Source organism: Apodemus sylvaticus, chromosome 6, assembly GCF_947179515.1.
Source record: "Apodemus sylvaticus chromosome 6, mApoSyl1.1, whole genome shotgun sequence".
Classification (NCBI taxonomy): Eukaryota; Metazoa; Chordata; class Mammalia; order Rodentia; family Muridae; genus Apodemus; species Apodemus sylvaticus.
In genome coordinates this window covers 35,032,964-35,050,315 of record NC_067477.1, presented here as the reverse complement: position 1 = coordinate 35,050,315, position 17,352 = coordinate 35,032,964, and the positions used below count along the sequence as shown (strand labels likewise).

At 42.1% G+C, this 17,352-nt stretch overlaps 1 protein-coding gene across 1 annotated transcript in view; it reads right to left on the bottom strand.

Annotated features, from left to right (window-relative positions):
- Positions 1-2,397: 2,397 nt before the first annotated feature.
- The window catches only part of Sptlc2 (serine palmitoyltransferase long chain base subunit 2), an 83,654-nt gene continuing 68,699 nt past the window's right edge, over positions 2,398-17,352 (bottom strand). The window contains exons 10-12 of the mRNA XM_052185324.1: positions 10,376-10,511; positions 9,278-9,407; positions 2,398-7,358 (exon numbers count right to left, since the gene is read on the bottom strand). Coding sequence (XP_052041284.1) covers positions 7,239-7,358; positions 9,278-9,407; positions 10,376-10,511 — 386 coding nt within the window. The 3' untranslated portion in view covers positions 2,398-7,238. The remainder of the gene's footprint in view (positions 7,359-9,277; positions 9,408-10,375; positions 10,512-17,352) is intronic.

Sequence of the window (17,352 nt, the reverse complement as noted above, 5' to 3'; positions counted from 1 at the left end):
CACGTTTGCATAGTTGGTCCTCAGTTGGTGGAATTGTTTGGGAAGAAATAGGAGGTATGCCACTTGGAGAGCTTTGAGGTTTCAAAAGATGCCAGGCATTCCCAGTGTGATCTCTGCTTCCTGTTTATGGGTTGGGATGTGATTTCTCAGTGGCTACTGCAGTACCAAGCCTGTTTGTCTTCTGCTATGTGTCCCTCCAGGATGGTGATGGACTCTTATCCCTCTGAAAGTGCAAGCCCCAAATAAACTCTTCTATAAGTCGGCTATGGTATTTTATCAAAGCAGCAGAAAATTAACTAATACAACATCTGGAAGTCCAATTTTAGGGAATCTGACACCCACTTCTGACCTCCTATGGGCACTAGGCATGCGTATGGTGCACAGACATACACAGAGGCAAATAGATAAAATTTAAAGTAATATATCCATATTTATTTATTATATGTAAGTACACTGTAGCTGTCTTCAGACACTCCAGATCTTGTTACAGATTATTGTGAGCCACCATGTGGTTGCCGGGATTTGAACTCAGGACCTCCGGAAGAGCAGTCAGTCAAAGTCACTTGCTGTCAACCACCTGAGTTCCATCCCTGGAATCCACATATCCCAAGGAGACCACCAACTCCCATAAGTTGTCCTCTGACCTCCACCCATGTAACATGTAACATGTATGTGTGTGTTTTTTAAAATATAGATCTATAAATGTGACCATCATAGCTGAGGCATAGAACCTCTTGATTTTTCTCGGTGCTATATGAAGAAATTCAGTGGCTGTCTACCTTAAGTACAGAAGTAATCAGTTCTGCCTTCATTTTTCTAATACTGTTTATTAGAAATAAGTAAATGTCTTCCATATCTTACTTCATTAATGATTTAGACTCTTCGCGTGTGTTTTATTTCTATAAGGAAATCATGATGCTGGACTGTAGTGGCACATGCCTTTAATCCCAGCACTTGGAAGGTAGGGGTAGGCAGATCTGTGGTTCACAGAGTGAGTTTCAGGACAGCTAGGGCTACATAGAGAAACCCTGTTTCAAAAAAGTACCCTACCAAAAATTTTTTTAACTTTATGTGCATGGATGTTTTGACTACATTTATATCTGTGTGCCACATGCATGCCTAGTGCCTGCAGTGGCCAGGAAAGGGCACTGGGTCCTCTGGAACTGCAGTCACAGTTGTGAGCTGCCATGAGTGTGCTGGGAGTTGGACCCTGTCCCCTGAAAGAACAGCCAGTGCTCTTAACCATTCAGCCACCTCTCCACTTGTATTTTTAGTGAATTTGTTGAGAGATTCTTCAAATGTGTAGATTTGTGTGGTATGCATGTGAGGATGTCAGATGTTCATTTTATTTGCTGAGGGAGGGTCTCTCTCTGAACGTGGAACTCACAGCTTCATCTAGTCTAGTTAGCTAGCATTAGTGGGTGCTAGGAATCTGAACTCTGGAATTCACAGTTGAGTGGCAAAACTCACTTAACTACTTCCCCAGCCCTATCATTTTATAGTTAGATCTATAATGTATTTTAATTAGATTATTGTATATGAAGTTTAAGGTCATCCTTCCTCTCATATGGGTATCCAGTTGCTCAAATGCTCCTAGCTGCAGCAATTGTAATTTCTTCATTAAAGAACTTTGAATCTTGTGTTGAAATCACACTTTGAGTCTGTTTCTTGACTCTGCCAAATTTAGATCTAGGGTTCTTGGCACCCTAAAGCCAAGATCATCTCAGTATTTTGTTTGTATGTTTGTTTTAAAAAGGCTTCAGGCAGTATAAGCCATTGTTTGGCCTATTTATTCTAAGTCCTCTGTATTTATATACAAATTTTATCAACTTGTCAATGTTGCTGTCTTTTTTAGCTGTCACATTTTTTTTCTCGCCAGCAAGATAGCTCAGTAGGTAAAGGCATTTTGCCAGTAATCCTGACACACTGTGTCCAGTGTGTGGATCCTATGTGATAGAGAAATGACTCCTACAAACTGTCCTCTGACCACACGTGAACTGGCATGAACACACAAATTATATAGAAAGCAAAAAAAACAAACAAACAAAAACCTTTTCATTGTTTTCTCTACAGATAAAATAAACTCCTCCCCCTACCTGCAAAGACAGTATAGCTGCCCTGGGCTTCTAGCCCCAAACTTGCCATGATCCTCCAGCCTCTACTTCCCAACTGAGGTCTTTTACTGTGTTCCACTTCCTCAGGGGAGTTTTCTGTTACCAGTTTCTGCTATCACTTTTGGGTTTTCTGCTCAAGCCCTTAGCATCTGTACGAGAGGTTCACATACTTTGTTTACTGGATTAGGAGCCACATCTGTCTCCATCACTGCTGGCCCAGCACACTTAACTGGCATCAAGGTTAATGCCTGGTATTTATTGGTCGAATGAATAAAGGCAGGTATCTATTTCTGAATATTTTATTAGGGCAAAAACAATATTTGTGGGATGATTCATCTCAAGTAGGCCCGCTTTAATTCTTAACATGCACTCTGAAAATTGATATCCTCTACAACCTACTATGTATAGCTTCACAGTCATCCAATATAAAATAAAGAGAAAAAACCCAAACATCTGGCAAGAAGGTAGGAGGCTACAGAAGAGTGATTATTTGTAAGACATTACAAAAATTAAAATTCTCTCATTCCCAGATGGTAAGAACATTACAATGAAAAGGTTTGTGGCACAGTACATCTTGCAGACTCCAGCCTCCAAGTTCCGTGGTCAGTGGGAAAACATGGATCAACAAAACTACTCTACTTCAACTCTCCCATAGACACCTGTTCTCTTCTCTTTCCCCCATCCCTTGTTAGCTGCCTTTGTACAGAGAGGGATCATCAAGACTGAGGGCATGCAGGCTAAACTGGCAGGAGAGGTTTCCATGTCCTGTGAGGAACAAACCAGTAAGGAAGCTCTTAATTCCAACTATTGGCTAAACTAGTCCTGGCGTCCAGTGCTAAGGGGGAAGGTACTCCACCACACTTGGTGGTACATCCTCTACTCAGCTTGAAGGTCTACATGCCAGTCAATGAGGATTTGTACAAGAATTACCTGGGACTTGTGCTGGACCTTGAGTTAACTGAAGTTCCTTGCACATGGAGAGAGGGCAGAGGACCCAGGAAACAGGCACTGAGCACATCCGGGTGCTGTTCTTGCAAGCACCTTTCATTCCATCTCCAATAACTGCTCCCAAAGGTACTGTTTCTTTAAAAACAGTGACACCGGGTAAGAGCCACAGCATTCTTCAGAGTTGGCTTATTAGAGTTCATAGACACAGTGACAGTTTAAGGCCATATCACAAAATCTGGCTCACAGCTCCCCACCACCAAGCTGCCCCTGAGGGTGAACTGTGAATGTGAATCTTCAGACTCCACAAAGATGAAAATGCTCATCATTCATTAGGGCTTAAGCAGGTTCCTGTTTCCTTCCTAGAAACCTTTCAATTTACAGCAAAAGGCATTTAGAAAACAGAAGTCACTGAAAACTACAACAGAAGTAGCCTTTGGTAGGCAAGCTAGAGAATCACTGGTGGGCCTTTCCCTGTACCCTTTGAACTGGCTAGGAACCCAAGCACACATTTCATGAGGTTAAGGCAGAGCAGAGGAAGGACGGCTCTTCTCCACATATAAGGTATTTTGATTGACCTGCTTAATGGATTAAGAAGCCTGCTGGGCTCTAAGTTTACTGTTAAGCAGGTAATAGGTTATCCGTTAGTTCTGGAACTGGGGGTGGAAGGGGCTATAGATTCTTTGATAAACTGCCAAGCAGAATCCTGATTTTACATCCCCTTCATAGCCCCAGGGTATGGTGATTTTATCTGTGAAAAATACTTGACAGCTCTTGATCAGCCAATTCCAGGAAGAGAGGAAAACCCACCATTATCCTTTTCATAATTAACCCCAGACTGGAAGCAAAGAGACAGGAACACCCAGCTGTGTCTTAGCTAGAACAATGGGAGAACAGCATCCTGACATTAAGTCATAGCAATCCACTCTTTTTTGTTCTTTCTGGAGAGAGTCTCACTTTGTACCACAGAATAATCTAGAATTCTAGAAGATCTTCTTGCTTCTGAGTATTGGATTTACAGGTGTGTACCATACCTGACCCATAGCAATCATTTATTTACATTTCTATAGGTTTTGTCAAAATACTGCAATTAGGTAGATTCATCAATTTAGAAAAACAGGCGGTAGCAGGTATCATTTCCCCCTTTGTCCAAAAAGTCAAGAAATCTAAGCCAGATGTTTATCCTGCCTTTTTGCAAGATACATACACACCAGGTAATGTAGCCATACCTTGCCTGTCATCAGAGTCTCAGATATGGATGCCCTTAACTCATAAGGGAAGAAGCACTGAAGTGCATGGTTGTGTGGGCAAGGAGCAGGCTGTCTGCCCTACAGCCCTCCTAACGCTGCACCAGCGCTTCTCAGTCTTCTCTGGAGGCGGCATCCCAGCCTCCAAGATGATGATCCAGAATGAGGAGTAAAAGGTCAGAGGCAGATCTCTGAGGATGCTCTACCCTTCAGCCCATGAGAGGGTGTGAGCCAGCAGTGTTGAAGATAGCGAAGAAGGGCAGAAGAGGGCTGGTTACTTTTTTCCCCAAATTTTATTTATTTACCTTTATTTTATGTATTTTGCCTACATGTATGTCTATGTGAGAGTGTCAAATCCTGGAGTTATAGACAGTTGTGGGCTGCCATGTGGATGCTGAGATTTGAACCTGGGTCCTCTGAAAAAGAAGTCAGTGTCTCCAACTGCTTAGCCATCTCTCCAGCTCCAAGGGCTGGATCCTTTAAACAAGGATACTATAAAGAGGAGATGTTCACTGCCCTTGGCCCTCGGGCCAAATCTTCTGCATGGCTCTGATTATCTTCTGGTTCTTATGTGAGCTGTGAAGTGGGTCTGACAACACGAAAGGAGGAAGAACAAGGATGAATGAAAAGCACAAGGCCAAGTGCAGTCGGCTTTGGTGGTGACGCCTGAATCTATGCAAGGCCCAAGTGTCAGACTAATACACACTATCTCTCCCGAATTTTGGGTTCTAATTACCTATGACAGGACTGGGACAGAGATTTCTATTACAGACTTACAAAAAAACAGCCACATATAAAGTGTATAAACCATTTTGTCCTCTAGAAGAAAGTAGAGATCACTGGTAGTTCGCAGGGGTTTTATATCTTCAAAACAAACAAACAAACAAACAAACAAAACCAACAACCATCCAGGGCAGCCAAGGCTATAGAGAAACCCTGTCTAAAAACAAACAAACAAAAAACAAACCCACAAAAAACAACCAACCAACCAACCAACAAACACTAACAAAAAACTTTAACTTAGTTACATTTAGCCCAAAATAAACTTTGCACCAAGAGATGCATACAGAAAAATTTAGATGCCCGTAATAGCATTTTAATTTGAAGTGATTTCATGTAACCAAAAAGACTAGCAGGCATGTTCATTGCTTAAGGTTTGTTACTTTTCCAAGTCCTATGTCTACATCATTAAATAGTAAGTGCTGTGCAAAATACTTGGTATTCCAGTGGGATTCAACAGGGGGAAAGTGAGGAAGGTTTCTGAGCTTTATAGGACTTAGTCATGGAACCTTTTTATTCTCTTTCTCTCTTCCTCTCTAGGTTTCACTATGCCATCCAGGCTATCCTGGAACTCTTTGTAGACCAGGCTGACCTCAATCTGAGATCAGCCTGCTTCTGCCTTCTGAGAACTAGGATTAAAGGCACAGGTTACCACACCCAACCTGTTCACCCATTTTCATTCTTTAAAAAATCCACATACAGTTTTAGGACATCTCAAGGACTACAAGCTCACAGATGCCAAGAGGGCCAAAGATAACAGATCCAGGGCTTGAAAACAGAGCTTCACCAACGATATTGCTTCTCTTCTCGTCCATGTACATGCAGCCGACAGGTCCCCAGAAGAACTTGGTTTGGGCATCTTTATCAGTAATAGGAATAGTTTTAAAAGAATGACATACAAAATGTACTTCTAAACAGTCCCCTCTTCCCCCAATTCTGTTCTCAATCCTTTCTTCTAACACTTGATCACTGCTAAAAGATAAATGCATCTTCAGTACAATAAAGCCAAAAGGTCTCTTCAATTAAACTTTGGTCAAAAGAAAAAAATTAACTTTAAAATGGCGCTCTTCAGATGTGGTCTTTGGTCAAGCAGCACAAAGCTCTGAATGAAGCCCCTGACCTGGTGGTGACAGGAAAACAGAGGCTATTCCAGTTTAAGAAAGAGGTATTTGGTCAGAATTCCTCAAAGGGTGGGTGGGGGAATCCAATGGAAGCACAAGAGAAGCCAGCCCCAGGTGCTGGGTAAAATCTTCTTAGTATGGGAGTAGAACTGGCCTTTGGAAGAGCACTGTTCAGGTGGGTCAGCATCTCCACAGACCACTTAGACCACTAATGGTGAAGTGGAACATGAGCAAAGCACTGACCAACACTTGCCTTTATTGGGTCAAATCTTAATCTGGACCCAGAACCAGCAAGAGGCTCTCATAACTTAGGAGGCGGGAAGCGTCAGGGTCAGATCTCAGGGATAACCAAAACGTTGGATACATCTTCAGCCTATGACCGACCATATGAAGAAAGCTCTGATAATGAATAAATTATTTGGTGAGCAGAAGAAAAAAAGAGAGACCAGTCTTAGGAGGTCCTTGGCCAGGGGGAGTTAGTAACATTTTCCTTAAGACTAGAGACAGAACACTTTGGTTGATTACCTTGACTGGTTAAATAGGGATTCCAAGGAGGGCAACCTCTGAGACCTGGGCAGAAGTCAGCAGAAGGCACTTGCTCCCTAGGGAGAGGGCCAGCGAGTCTCGAGGCTGGAGAGCCAGGGCCTTAAGTGGGTCTTGATGGATCCAAGCCTATGAGGTGACTACAGCGGGAATGCCTGTTCCAGAAGCCACAGGCAAGGGTCAGCGTGATTTCACAAGTAGAATAGTTATAAAATAAAACATTTTTTAATGGACAAAGTAATCATATATATATATGTGTGTGTGTGTGTGTGTGTGTAAGACTTTGCAAACAAAGGAAGAATGTGAAGCAGTTTGGTTTTTTTTACTATTTACAAAATGCCATTTGGAGTGGAGGTGGCCACCTTCAGTCGCTTCAGAAATGTCTTTCACATGAAGTGGTCACTGAAGTGTGGTTCCTGGAATTGGCTCAGAAAGGCCACACACTGTCCTGGGAGGAAGTATCCCCCTCTAGGGAGCACCAGAAAGGCTCAGTCTTCTGTCTCCTCGTAGGTAGTCTCGTCAAAGGGCCTGTCCAGCAGTGGCAGCGGCCGGTGGCGGGAGTACTTGAGCTGCAGCAGATCCCCAACTTCATCTATCTCCTTCAAAGCCTGCAGAACACAAGAGAGAGGTCAGCCGGGCCAGCGGCATACGCACACTCGCACCTCTCCTAAGCAGAAACATCAGTGGCAAGGTTATCTTGGTGGGACACACGGATTCCAAATACTCAGCAAAGACTACACACAGCTGTGGCAGGAACAGCATCTGAACTAGAGCTAAGGCCCAGCTATCAAAATGGACTGTGAGTATCCAAGTGTGACTACAAAGGCTACAATTCTTCTAAGTGTAATGTGTTTGTAGGAAAGGGAAAGGCTTCCTGTTGGGATGAGAGCTAGACTGCATGCCCTGGGTCTGTGATTGGCTCAGCAGGTAAAGGTACCTCTATAGTCTCAAACCTCAGATTAATCTCTGGGACTCTCATGGTAGAGAATCAACTCCTTCAACTTTCCCTTTGACCTCCATATGCAACTTATGGAATGTTCAAACCCACTCTCAAACACACAATAAATAAAAAGTATACAAAGCTATTGTAAAAGAAACGTGTATTTTAGAACTGCTTACCAGCATAAAGGCAAATACTTCCATGGTTAAACTTATTCTTAGTTGCCTGACTCCTGATGCTGAGACTACAGCAGGGCCCTGTGCATACTCACACTAGCCCTGAACTTGTGATCCCTCTGCGTAGCCTCCCAAGTGCTGGGACTAAGGTCTGCACCACCATGCCTGGCCTGAGACTTCATTTGTTTACTGCTGGAATCTGGAAACACTAGTGTAGTACAAGGATATTTTACCTGACAGCTTTGCCCAAACCATTTTTAGCTCTAACAGTCTTCTTGTATACTGTGTGCATTCTATACACATGTACTCTAAGGAGAAGATGGAGTCTTATGAAAATACATTATGTTGCTGAGTAAGGGAATACTCTTACAGAGCTGCCCTTCCTAAGCTGATGCTCTGTCCTTACCATTTTTCAGAACAGCTTTATGGACTCTGTATTTTACATGTTGATCGTATGTATTATTTACACACATACACATACACACACACAACAACTTAAAATATATAAATAAGTCAGTATAGAAACTTTTACTATCTAAAAATAATACTCCAACTAGAAAGAAAAATGGGATCAATAAGCTGGACCAACTGGGTAATATCAAAATGTGATACGAGCTGGGCAGTGGTGGCACACGCCTATAATCCCAGCACTCTGGGAGGCAGAGGCAGGTGGATTTCTGAGTTCGAGGCCAGCCTGGTTTACAGAGTGAGTTCCAAGATGGCCAGGGCTATACAGAGAAACCCTGTCTCGGGGGAAAAAACAAACAAACAAACAAACAAACAAACAAACAAAAGAATGTGCTATGAACAGGCTCATAGTCAACACCTGCAGTTTATAATACCGGAGTCAACTTAAAGAATGAAGATCAATCACTACTAAAGTGTTCTAATAAAAACAAAACAAAACAAAACCCCCAAGCCCCCAGAAACTTCAAGTTTTTTCCTGTTTTGTTTTTGAGAGTTTTTGTTACTTATCCCAAGGCTTGTAAGTGTAACATCAAAGGAGAAGGCATAAATTACAATCAGCTGGAAGGAGACCTTCAGTTTTAGATCCATCATGAAGGAGAGACCAGTGCAGGGGGAGCTGACCTGAATGAGGAAGCTCAAACCCGCAATGCCAGCAGCCAGGAAGCTGAGGCAGGAGATCTCCAGCGTGGGTACATAGTGAATTCTGCGACAACCCTGACTACTTATTAGACCCTGTCACCAAACAACAGAGGAAGACACTTCTCCAGAACTTGGAGCTGGATTTGGTGGATGATTTGGAAGATTGTGAAATTGTTTAGAAAGGGCCATTTTCAATAGCACTGCCTGCCACTGTCTCAGCAGCCAGGTTCCAGGTGCTCAACCACATCAGGTGATTACGCCGTCTGGTACACAACCTCTTTTAGTATTGGTCAAAGGTACTTACCGTGTCAAGTATTTCTTTGGTATGAGCTGCTGACAGGCAAAATCTGGCTCTGGACTCAATGATCGGGGTAGCAGGAAATCCCACTACAACTACACCAATGTTCCGCTTCAGCATCTCTCTTCCAAAGGCGCTACAAGGGGAAACCAGCAAATGAAAGCAATGATTGCAGCTGGGCATGGTGATGTGGCCTTCAGTCCCAGCACTCAATCCAGGCTAGCTTGATCTACAGAATTTTAGTTTTAGTGCAGACAGAAATTCTGCCTCGAAAAAGAAAAACAAAAGCCAAACAACAGAGGACCTGTGTAACAGGGACATCTCTCTGCCATCGCTAGGGCGGCTGGCTGACTTGGCTCTCTAAACCAGGAACTTAAAAAACAAAAGCAAGCCGGGCGGTGGTGGCGCACGCCTGTAATCCCAGCACTCTGGGAGACAGAGACAGGCGGATTTCTGAGTTTGAGGCCAGCCTGGTCTACAGAGTGAGTTCCAGAACAGCCAGGGCTACACAGAGAAACCCTGTCTCGAAAAAACCAAGTCCAAAAATTTAAAAAAAAGAAAAAAATCAAAAGCCCTACTCAGGGCTGAAGTGATGTCTAGGGTACAGGCTGCTGAGGCTCTGTAGGTCAGTAGGCTACACAAACTCTACAACTGTTATACAACAACTTCGTTCTAGTTGTCTTGTGGCCTTATTCTACATCTGAATCTTGACTAAAGAATGAATTCTAACTTGGTTTTGTTTACCAAATTATGCTTTCTATTTTATCTTCTTATTGGCTACTTGACTCATTTTTATTCTTCCCTTATTTGCTCACAGTTTGGGAATAAAAAAATACCCTGCCCATGACAGGTACGGGAGTAGCACCTTTAATCCCAGTACTTGGGAGGCAGAGCTCAATCTATATAGTGAATTTCTATGTAGCCAGCTAGGGCTACATAGTGACATTTTCTTTCAAAAAGGCTTGCAAGCCCCCCCCCCCCAAAAAAAAAATCCTGCTCCTGTAGCAACACAGGAAATGTCAACTCTCCCCCCCCTCCCCGCTGCAGCCCCAATATATCCTCTGTTTAACAACAGGCTGGTTTATGACCTTCCACACAATGTACCCAATTTTGGCCGGCATGTAGAGCATCAAAGGCACCACGGGGGAATCTTCGTTGCCATAGATGATGAACCCCATTTCCTTCAGGCGTCTCCTGAAATACCTGGTGTTCTCAGCCAACTGTTGTATACATTCTTTGCCTAGAAAAGGCCAAAATAATACTAAGGAATAGAAGAAAAGATTTATTTTATGTACACGAGTACACTGTAGCTGTCTCAGACACCCGAGAAGAGGGCATCCGATCCCATTACAGATAGTTGTGAGCCACCATGTGGTTTCTGGAATTCGAACTCAGGACCTTCGGAAGAGCAGTCAGTGCTCTTAACCGCTGAGCTATCTCTCCAGCCCCAGTTTTAGTTTTTGTATGTAGCTCTGAATGTCCTCAAACTCAAGAGATCTCGACTTCTACCTCTGGTGGGATTAAAATGTGGTTTATATTTTCTAATTGAATACATAATTGGTGAAGTATTGACACTACATTATGATCAGATGGCCAAACAAGACAATAGTTTTGAAAGACTAACTTGCAGAGTGCTAAGAATATATTTTTCTTCACAGTCAAAAATATTGATAACTACAAAAAGGCTGGAGTATAATTTTCTCATGTTAGAATTCAAGGATGATACAGCTCATAAGTTTATCAACCAGTCAGATGCACAAGTAACTCAAATGTCCTTATAGTTAGAACACTGACATATCTACCACTCATGGAATAATTATACTAGATAGGCTGGATACACATAGCCCTAAATGAATATCCTTTATATATAATAATTTCAGAGAACACTGAACTTTAGACTACTCACCCTGAACACCACAGAACACTAGTTAAGTTACACACAGACCTTATGAAGAACAAGCGCTAATGCCAGGTGTGTTATATAAGGATTCTGAGAACTGGGTTCTCAGAATTACACATCAGAATTATGCAATATGAATAAGATACTTGTTCTACTTTAAAAATCCTTATTAATTGGCTGAAAAATTTGAGACAGGATTCCATTTTTTAGTTAGGGTTTTTATTGCTGTCAAGAGTTTGTACCCTGAGCAAGGCAACTCTTTATTTTTGTGTTGAGGGGTGGGAGATCAAGATGGTGTTTCTCTGTGTATTCCTGGCCATCCAGGAACTTGTTCTGTAGACCAAGTTAGCCTCAAACTCACAGAGATCTGCCTGCCTCAACCTTCTGAGTGCTGGGATTAAAGGCCTGGCTAAAGGGAAGCATGTAATTGGAGGCTTGCTTACAGCGTAGAGGCTTAGTCTGTTATCACCACAGGGAATATGGTGAGGCAGGCATGCTGTGGGAACAACAGCTGAGAGAGCTTTAACATCTTGGGCCTTAAGCAGCAGGAAGAGAACCATTGGGCCTGGCATGGGCTTTTTGAAGCCTCAAAGCTCACCCCGAGTGACACACTTTCTCCAAGGTTACACTTGGAGAAACCTGTGTAATCCTTCTCAGTCATCAAATGGGAACACTAAGTATGCAAATATATGAACCTTTTGGGGCCATTCTCATTCAAAATACATATATTCACTATACATATATTCTAGGTATCAGAAAATGACCTGGGATATCTGATTCTCTCGATTCCACCTCTAAGTTTACATGTGCCACTATGCCAGGTCTAATGCAGTATTAGGTATTAAAGGATAGAAAATACAGCTTAACTCTCTAATGACCCCAAGAAGTCAGAAGTTTAAAATGCTATCTCGCTCCAAAGAAGTTCTAACTCCAGCCTTCTAAGGAGCCCCAAATACTTCATATTCCAGAGCCCGCTCTTTGTTAGAAACTAGGTAAAAGGTCGCATTCCAGAGCCCACCCTTTGTTAAGAGCTAGGCAAAAAGGCCTTGAATAGGTGATCCTGGCCCGTAAGGTAACTGGAAATGAGCTAATTATCTGCTTATCTTGCTTCTGTAAACTGCTTACACCGTTATCCCTACCCAGGAGTTCACACAGCTATAGACCTCCAAGAAAATAGGAAACTAATTGGCCCACAGAGCGCGGGCCATCCGGCCTTATGCCAGATGCCTGGCACCACTCTACTGTCCACAATGAGAATTCTTTCTCTCTTTAATTGTTTATATTAGGATTTTAGTCACAGTGGCAAAAAATTAAAAGGTAACCAAAATACCCCACTCAATGAATTGTTTTGTTGTTTTATCATTCTTAGGAAATAAAGAACTATCAATAGTTTTACTGTTGCTGAATAGTATTCCACAATGAGTTTTGTTTGTTGGTATATGCACAGAGTTGAGAGTATATTTTCATTATGGTAGCCAAAAGGTTCTTTTTTTTATATAAATAGAATTCTCTGGCTGTGGATATAGCTCAGTGGTAGAGCACTTGCCAAGCATACACTAAGAACATGGGTTCAATTCCCAATCCTTTAAAAATTAGGTATAGTAGTGTACACCTGTAATCCCAGAGCTCAGGAGTTCCAGACTGGAGAGCATGGGTTCATGGTTGTCCTCAGCTGTACAGCAACTCTGAGGCCATTTTGAGCTATGTGAGATCTGTCTCAGAACAACAACTCTCTTATTAAGATTTAAATTCCCCGCTATATCCAAATAAGGGAAGAACTACTACAAATGAACTAAAAGAACTACAAAATAATTAATAACTAGTTTCACATAATCTAACCACTTTAGATGGGCTGCAAAAGAATACACTATTTATAATTTACATATAATGAAACAAGTCCAGAGATATCAAATTGTTTTGTACAAGAACTTTAACTCAGTAGGAGGAAGGTGTTTAGTTCCTAGTCTAATGCTTCCAACTCACACATGATAAGTTAACAATTCTTTTCCTTCCTTTCCTTTCCCTTCCCTTCCCTCCCAAACCCTCCCTTCTCTTCCCTTCCCTTCCTGAGACAGGGTTTTCTCTGTGTAGCCTTGCCTGTCTCCTCCAACTCAGAGATCTATCTCCCTTTGCCTGGGAGTAAAGGCTTACATCACCACCTCAAGCTATTAAGTTAACAAATTCTTCAAATTAAGATTTCTATTACATTGTATTTATTTATTTACTCATTTAATGTGTGTCGGTCAGGAGTTAGTTCTTTCCTTCTACCATAAGGGCCTAGAGAATTGAACTCAGGTCACCGCACTTGGCAGTAAGTACCTTTAATGCCTGCATTACTTTGCTGCTTAATTTTCCAAAATTTAAAGCTTAGTTATTTGTTGAAGTTCAGTATGTCCTATGTATTGCCACTAGTTGCCTACGAGTGAATTCTCATGATTACCAGCTTTTCTTGTGCAAACTGTGTTCCTTAACACTACTGGTTAAGTAGAAATGGCTACAGCCAATTCCTGGAGGGATTAGAGGTAGGCAAGTTTGGAGGTGGCAGAAAAAGAGACAGATTTGGGGGAGGACATGAGGGAGGGAGCTGCCATGAGAGGAGATGGACCATGAGCTCATTCCCAGGACAAACAGCAAGTAATTGGGGTACACCACTGGGGAGGTAGCCAGGCCAGCAGTTAGAAAAGTAGATTAGGAGTTACCCCAAGTAACTGTCAAAGCCAAATAAAATAACTATAGTGTGTCCACTCATTAGTAACCCTGACAGCGATAAGTTTAATTGGTTAAACTACAACTATCTATTGAGAAACAAAGTTCATACTTTATTTCTCCTTGTGTGTAAATACACTGGGTAGAAATGAATAAATGAATGTATGTAACAAATGAAATGTTTTCAATGACAGAAGAATTATTACTGAGTAGGAAAAAAAATCAAGGTCAATGCTATACAGAAAAGACAGTCAGCTGACTCTAGGAGAATAATTAAATAATGAAGTAAGTCAGAAATGGTGTCATCTGTTGCTGCTTTTTTTGAGACAGGTCTCACCTTGCAGCCCAGACTAACCTGCAGCTTACTATGTAATATAGACTGTCCTCTAAGGCATGCCTATCCTCCTCTCAGTCTCCCCAGTTTGAGATGTGAGCTACCCTTACTACATTTAGCCAGATTAGTCTCGAACTTGCCATGATCCTCAGGCTGGTCTTAAATTTGGAATCCTCCTGCTTCTGCCTCCTCAGTGCTAGGATTACAGAAATGTACAGTACAGTACCCAGCCTGAAATAGTCTGATTTTATCCTTAAAAACAAAAACCTATCAGATGAAGTTACATTACTGGCTCAACACACTGAATTCTAATAAGCATAAGACACCAGCTATTCTAAGTATTAAAGACCACCCCACTGAATCTGTTAGCGCAGCATCCTGCTTTAAGTTTGAACAAATTATTTAAGACAGACTCAAATAAACATGGACTTCCAGCACAGATATATATATTACACCTAATTCTTAACCCTTATTGTCTCAGAGAGAACACAGGTGTGGAGAGACAGCTCAGTGGTTGAGAGCACCGGCTGCTCCTAACAGAGGTCCCAAGCAGGGTAGCTAGCCCCCAGGTCAGGCAACTCAAAACTACCCAGATCTTCAACTCCAGGTATCTGTGGCCTCTTCTGGCCTCCTCAGGCTCCCAAACTCACATGGCATATTCTCACAAACATAAAAAACAACTTTAAGACAATGACATGGAGAGCTCTAAGCCGTCTGAATTCTTCCTATTTTCCAAACAATCTTTTTTGTTTGTTTGTTTGTTTTGTTTTGTTTTTTCGAGACAGGGTTTCTCTGTGTAGCCCTGGCTATCCTGGAACTCACTCTGTAGACCAGGCTGGCCCTCGAACTCAGAAATCCACCTGCCTCTGCCTCCCAGAGTGCTGGGATTACAGGCGTGCACCACCACCACCACCACCACCACCACCACCACCACCACCACCACCCGGCTCCAAACAATCTTTTTTTCCTGGAGGAAACAATTTTTTTTAAAAAAAATTCAATTGAGTCACTTTAGTACTGCATGTAAGATATACTTGAATTTTATGCAGGAATACAATAAAATATGATCATGTCCTTCCCTCAATAGCACTAAAAAAGATGAAAAGTTTTTTTTTTTACTTGTTTTTTTTTTTAAAATATTTATTTATTATTATATGTAAGTACACTGTAGCTGTCTTCAGACAGCCAGAAGAGGGTGTCAGATCTCTTTACGGATGGTTGTGAGCCACCATGTGGATGCTGGGATTTGAACTCATGACCTTTGGAAGAGCAGTTGGTGCTCTTACCAGCTGAGCCATCTCTCCAGCCCCAGATGAAAACTTTTTTACATTTATTTGTTTGTTTGTTTATGGGCAAAGTCCAAAGACATCTTAGAGAAGTTGGTTCTTTCCTACTTTATGTGGATTCTAAGAATGAAGCTCCTAACAGTGGGCTTCATGGTGAGTATTTTTTTCTGCTAACCTCCTTGCCATCCTGAGAACCTACTACTGTGTTTTGGTTTTATTTTTTCAGTGCTGGGATGGGAGCCAGAGATTCTGGTTCAGTCCTAAGATCTTACACAAGCAGATGGTTCTCTAACATTGTGCTACAATCCCAGCCCCAGAAGATGATCTTTAGAAACCAGGGTCACATTAGTTTGAAGTTATTTTTATTACTTAAATAGTTGATTGAGGTTTGCGAGGGGTGTGTGTTAGGGGACAGGTTTCAGGAGTCACTCTCGGCCTCCTAGCTTCATGAAGACTCTTGCTTCTGCTACTGTGCTAAGCCTTGAGCTCAGGCCGATCCCCTATAGAAGGCAAAGGTGTTCCAGAACGCTGCACAGGCTAGCCTTTCACCATGCAGGCATCTCCCAGTCCCCAAGACTTGAAGCTGTGTCAAGTCCATTTTATTCATTTAAAAAAGAATTCTGACAAACAGTCCTACTCCAGGTTTCTTGGGACTCTTATGATGTCATCTTCAGTTGTGAGGAAGCTCTCTATTGGCACTCACAGAAACTTCAAGGCCCTCCTGCCTACAACAGATGCCTAGAGACTCTTAATGAAACCTATATACAAAGCTCTTGCCAGGCAGTGGTGGCACATGCCTTTAATACCAGCACTCCGGAGAGGTGCTGGTAGGAGGCAGAGGCAGGCACATCTAGTTTGAGGCCACTCTGATCTACAGAACAAGTTCCAGGACAGCCAGGGATACACAGAACCCCAAAACACAAAGCTCTTTATCAGCACTAACAGAAACTTTGAGGCTCTCTTGGACAGACACTGTAGGCTTTCCTATAACAGATAGCTATAAACTTTCCAAGAGACCTATGTTTAAAGCACTGACTGTTAAAATAACTTGGCCCCTAACTTTAATTCTGCTTTAACAGACATACCCAGGGTCACCTGCTGAAAAAACAGAAAATTTCAGTTGAAGTTTCATATGTAACTTATACCATAACCAATAATATGTGTTTGAGTCTACGGCTTCAAAAGTAAGATTTTAGATGTGGTGGCACAAACCTTTTAACCCAGCACTGGGTGGGCAGCGGCAGGCAGATCTCTGAGTTCATGGCCAGCCTTGTCTACACAGAAGAACCCTGTCTTGGAAACAAACAAAGAACAAAAACCAAAACAGCATGGAGGAATGGGGCAAGGAATGGCACCTCGTGAACTGGATGGTAGTTACATGATATTTACTCATGGACCTAAGATCTGTGCACTTTACTACGTGAATGTCACTGCATTCATAAAATTAATAACCACTAAATACTTGGAAAATCGCTTGAAGCTAAAAACAACACCTGGAATTGAGGCTAATTCTCTACTCATAATTTTAATCATAACCAGCTATTATTCTTTTCCCTTTTTTGTTTTTTTTTGCTTTTGTTTTTTTGAGACAGGGTTTCTCTGTAAAGCCGTGGCTGTCCTGGAATTCACTCTGTAGACCAGGCTGGTCTCGAACTCAGAAATCCTCCTGCCTGTGCCAAGTGCTAGGATTAAAGACATGCGCCACCACTGCCCAGCTGCTATTATTTTTTATAAATTGCAAAAACAAACAAGCAAACAAACAAGCAAGCAAACACCACTCCCTGACAAAACAGATGCTTCTGGGTGTCCCAGGGTAGGCAGACACTCATAGTCTTTGTTGCTTAACATAAAACTT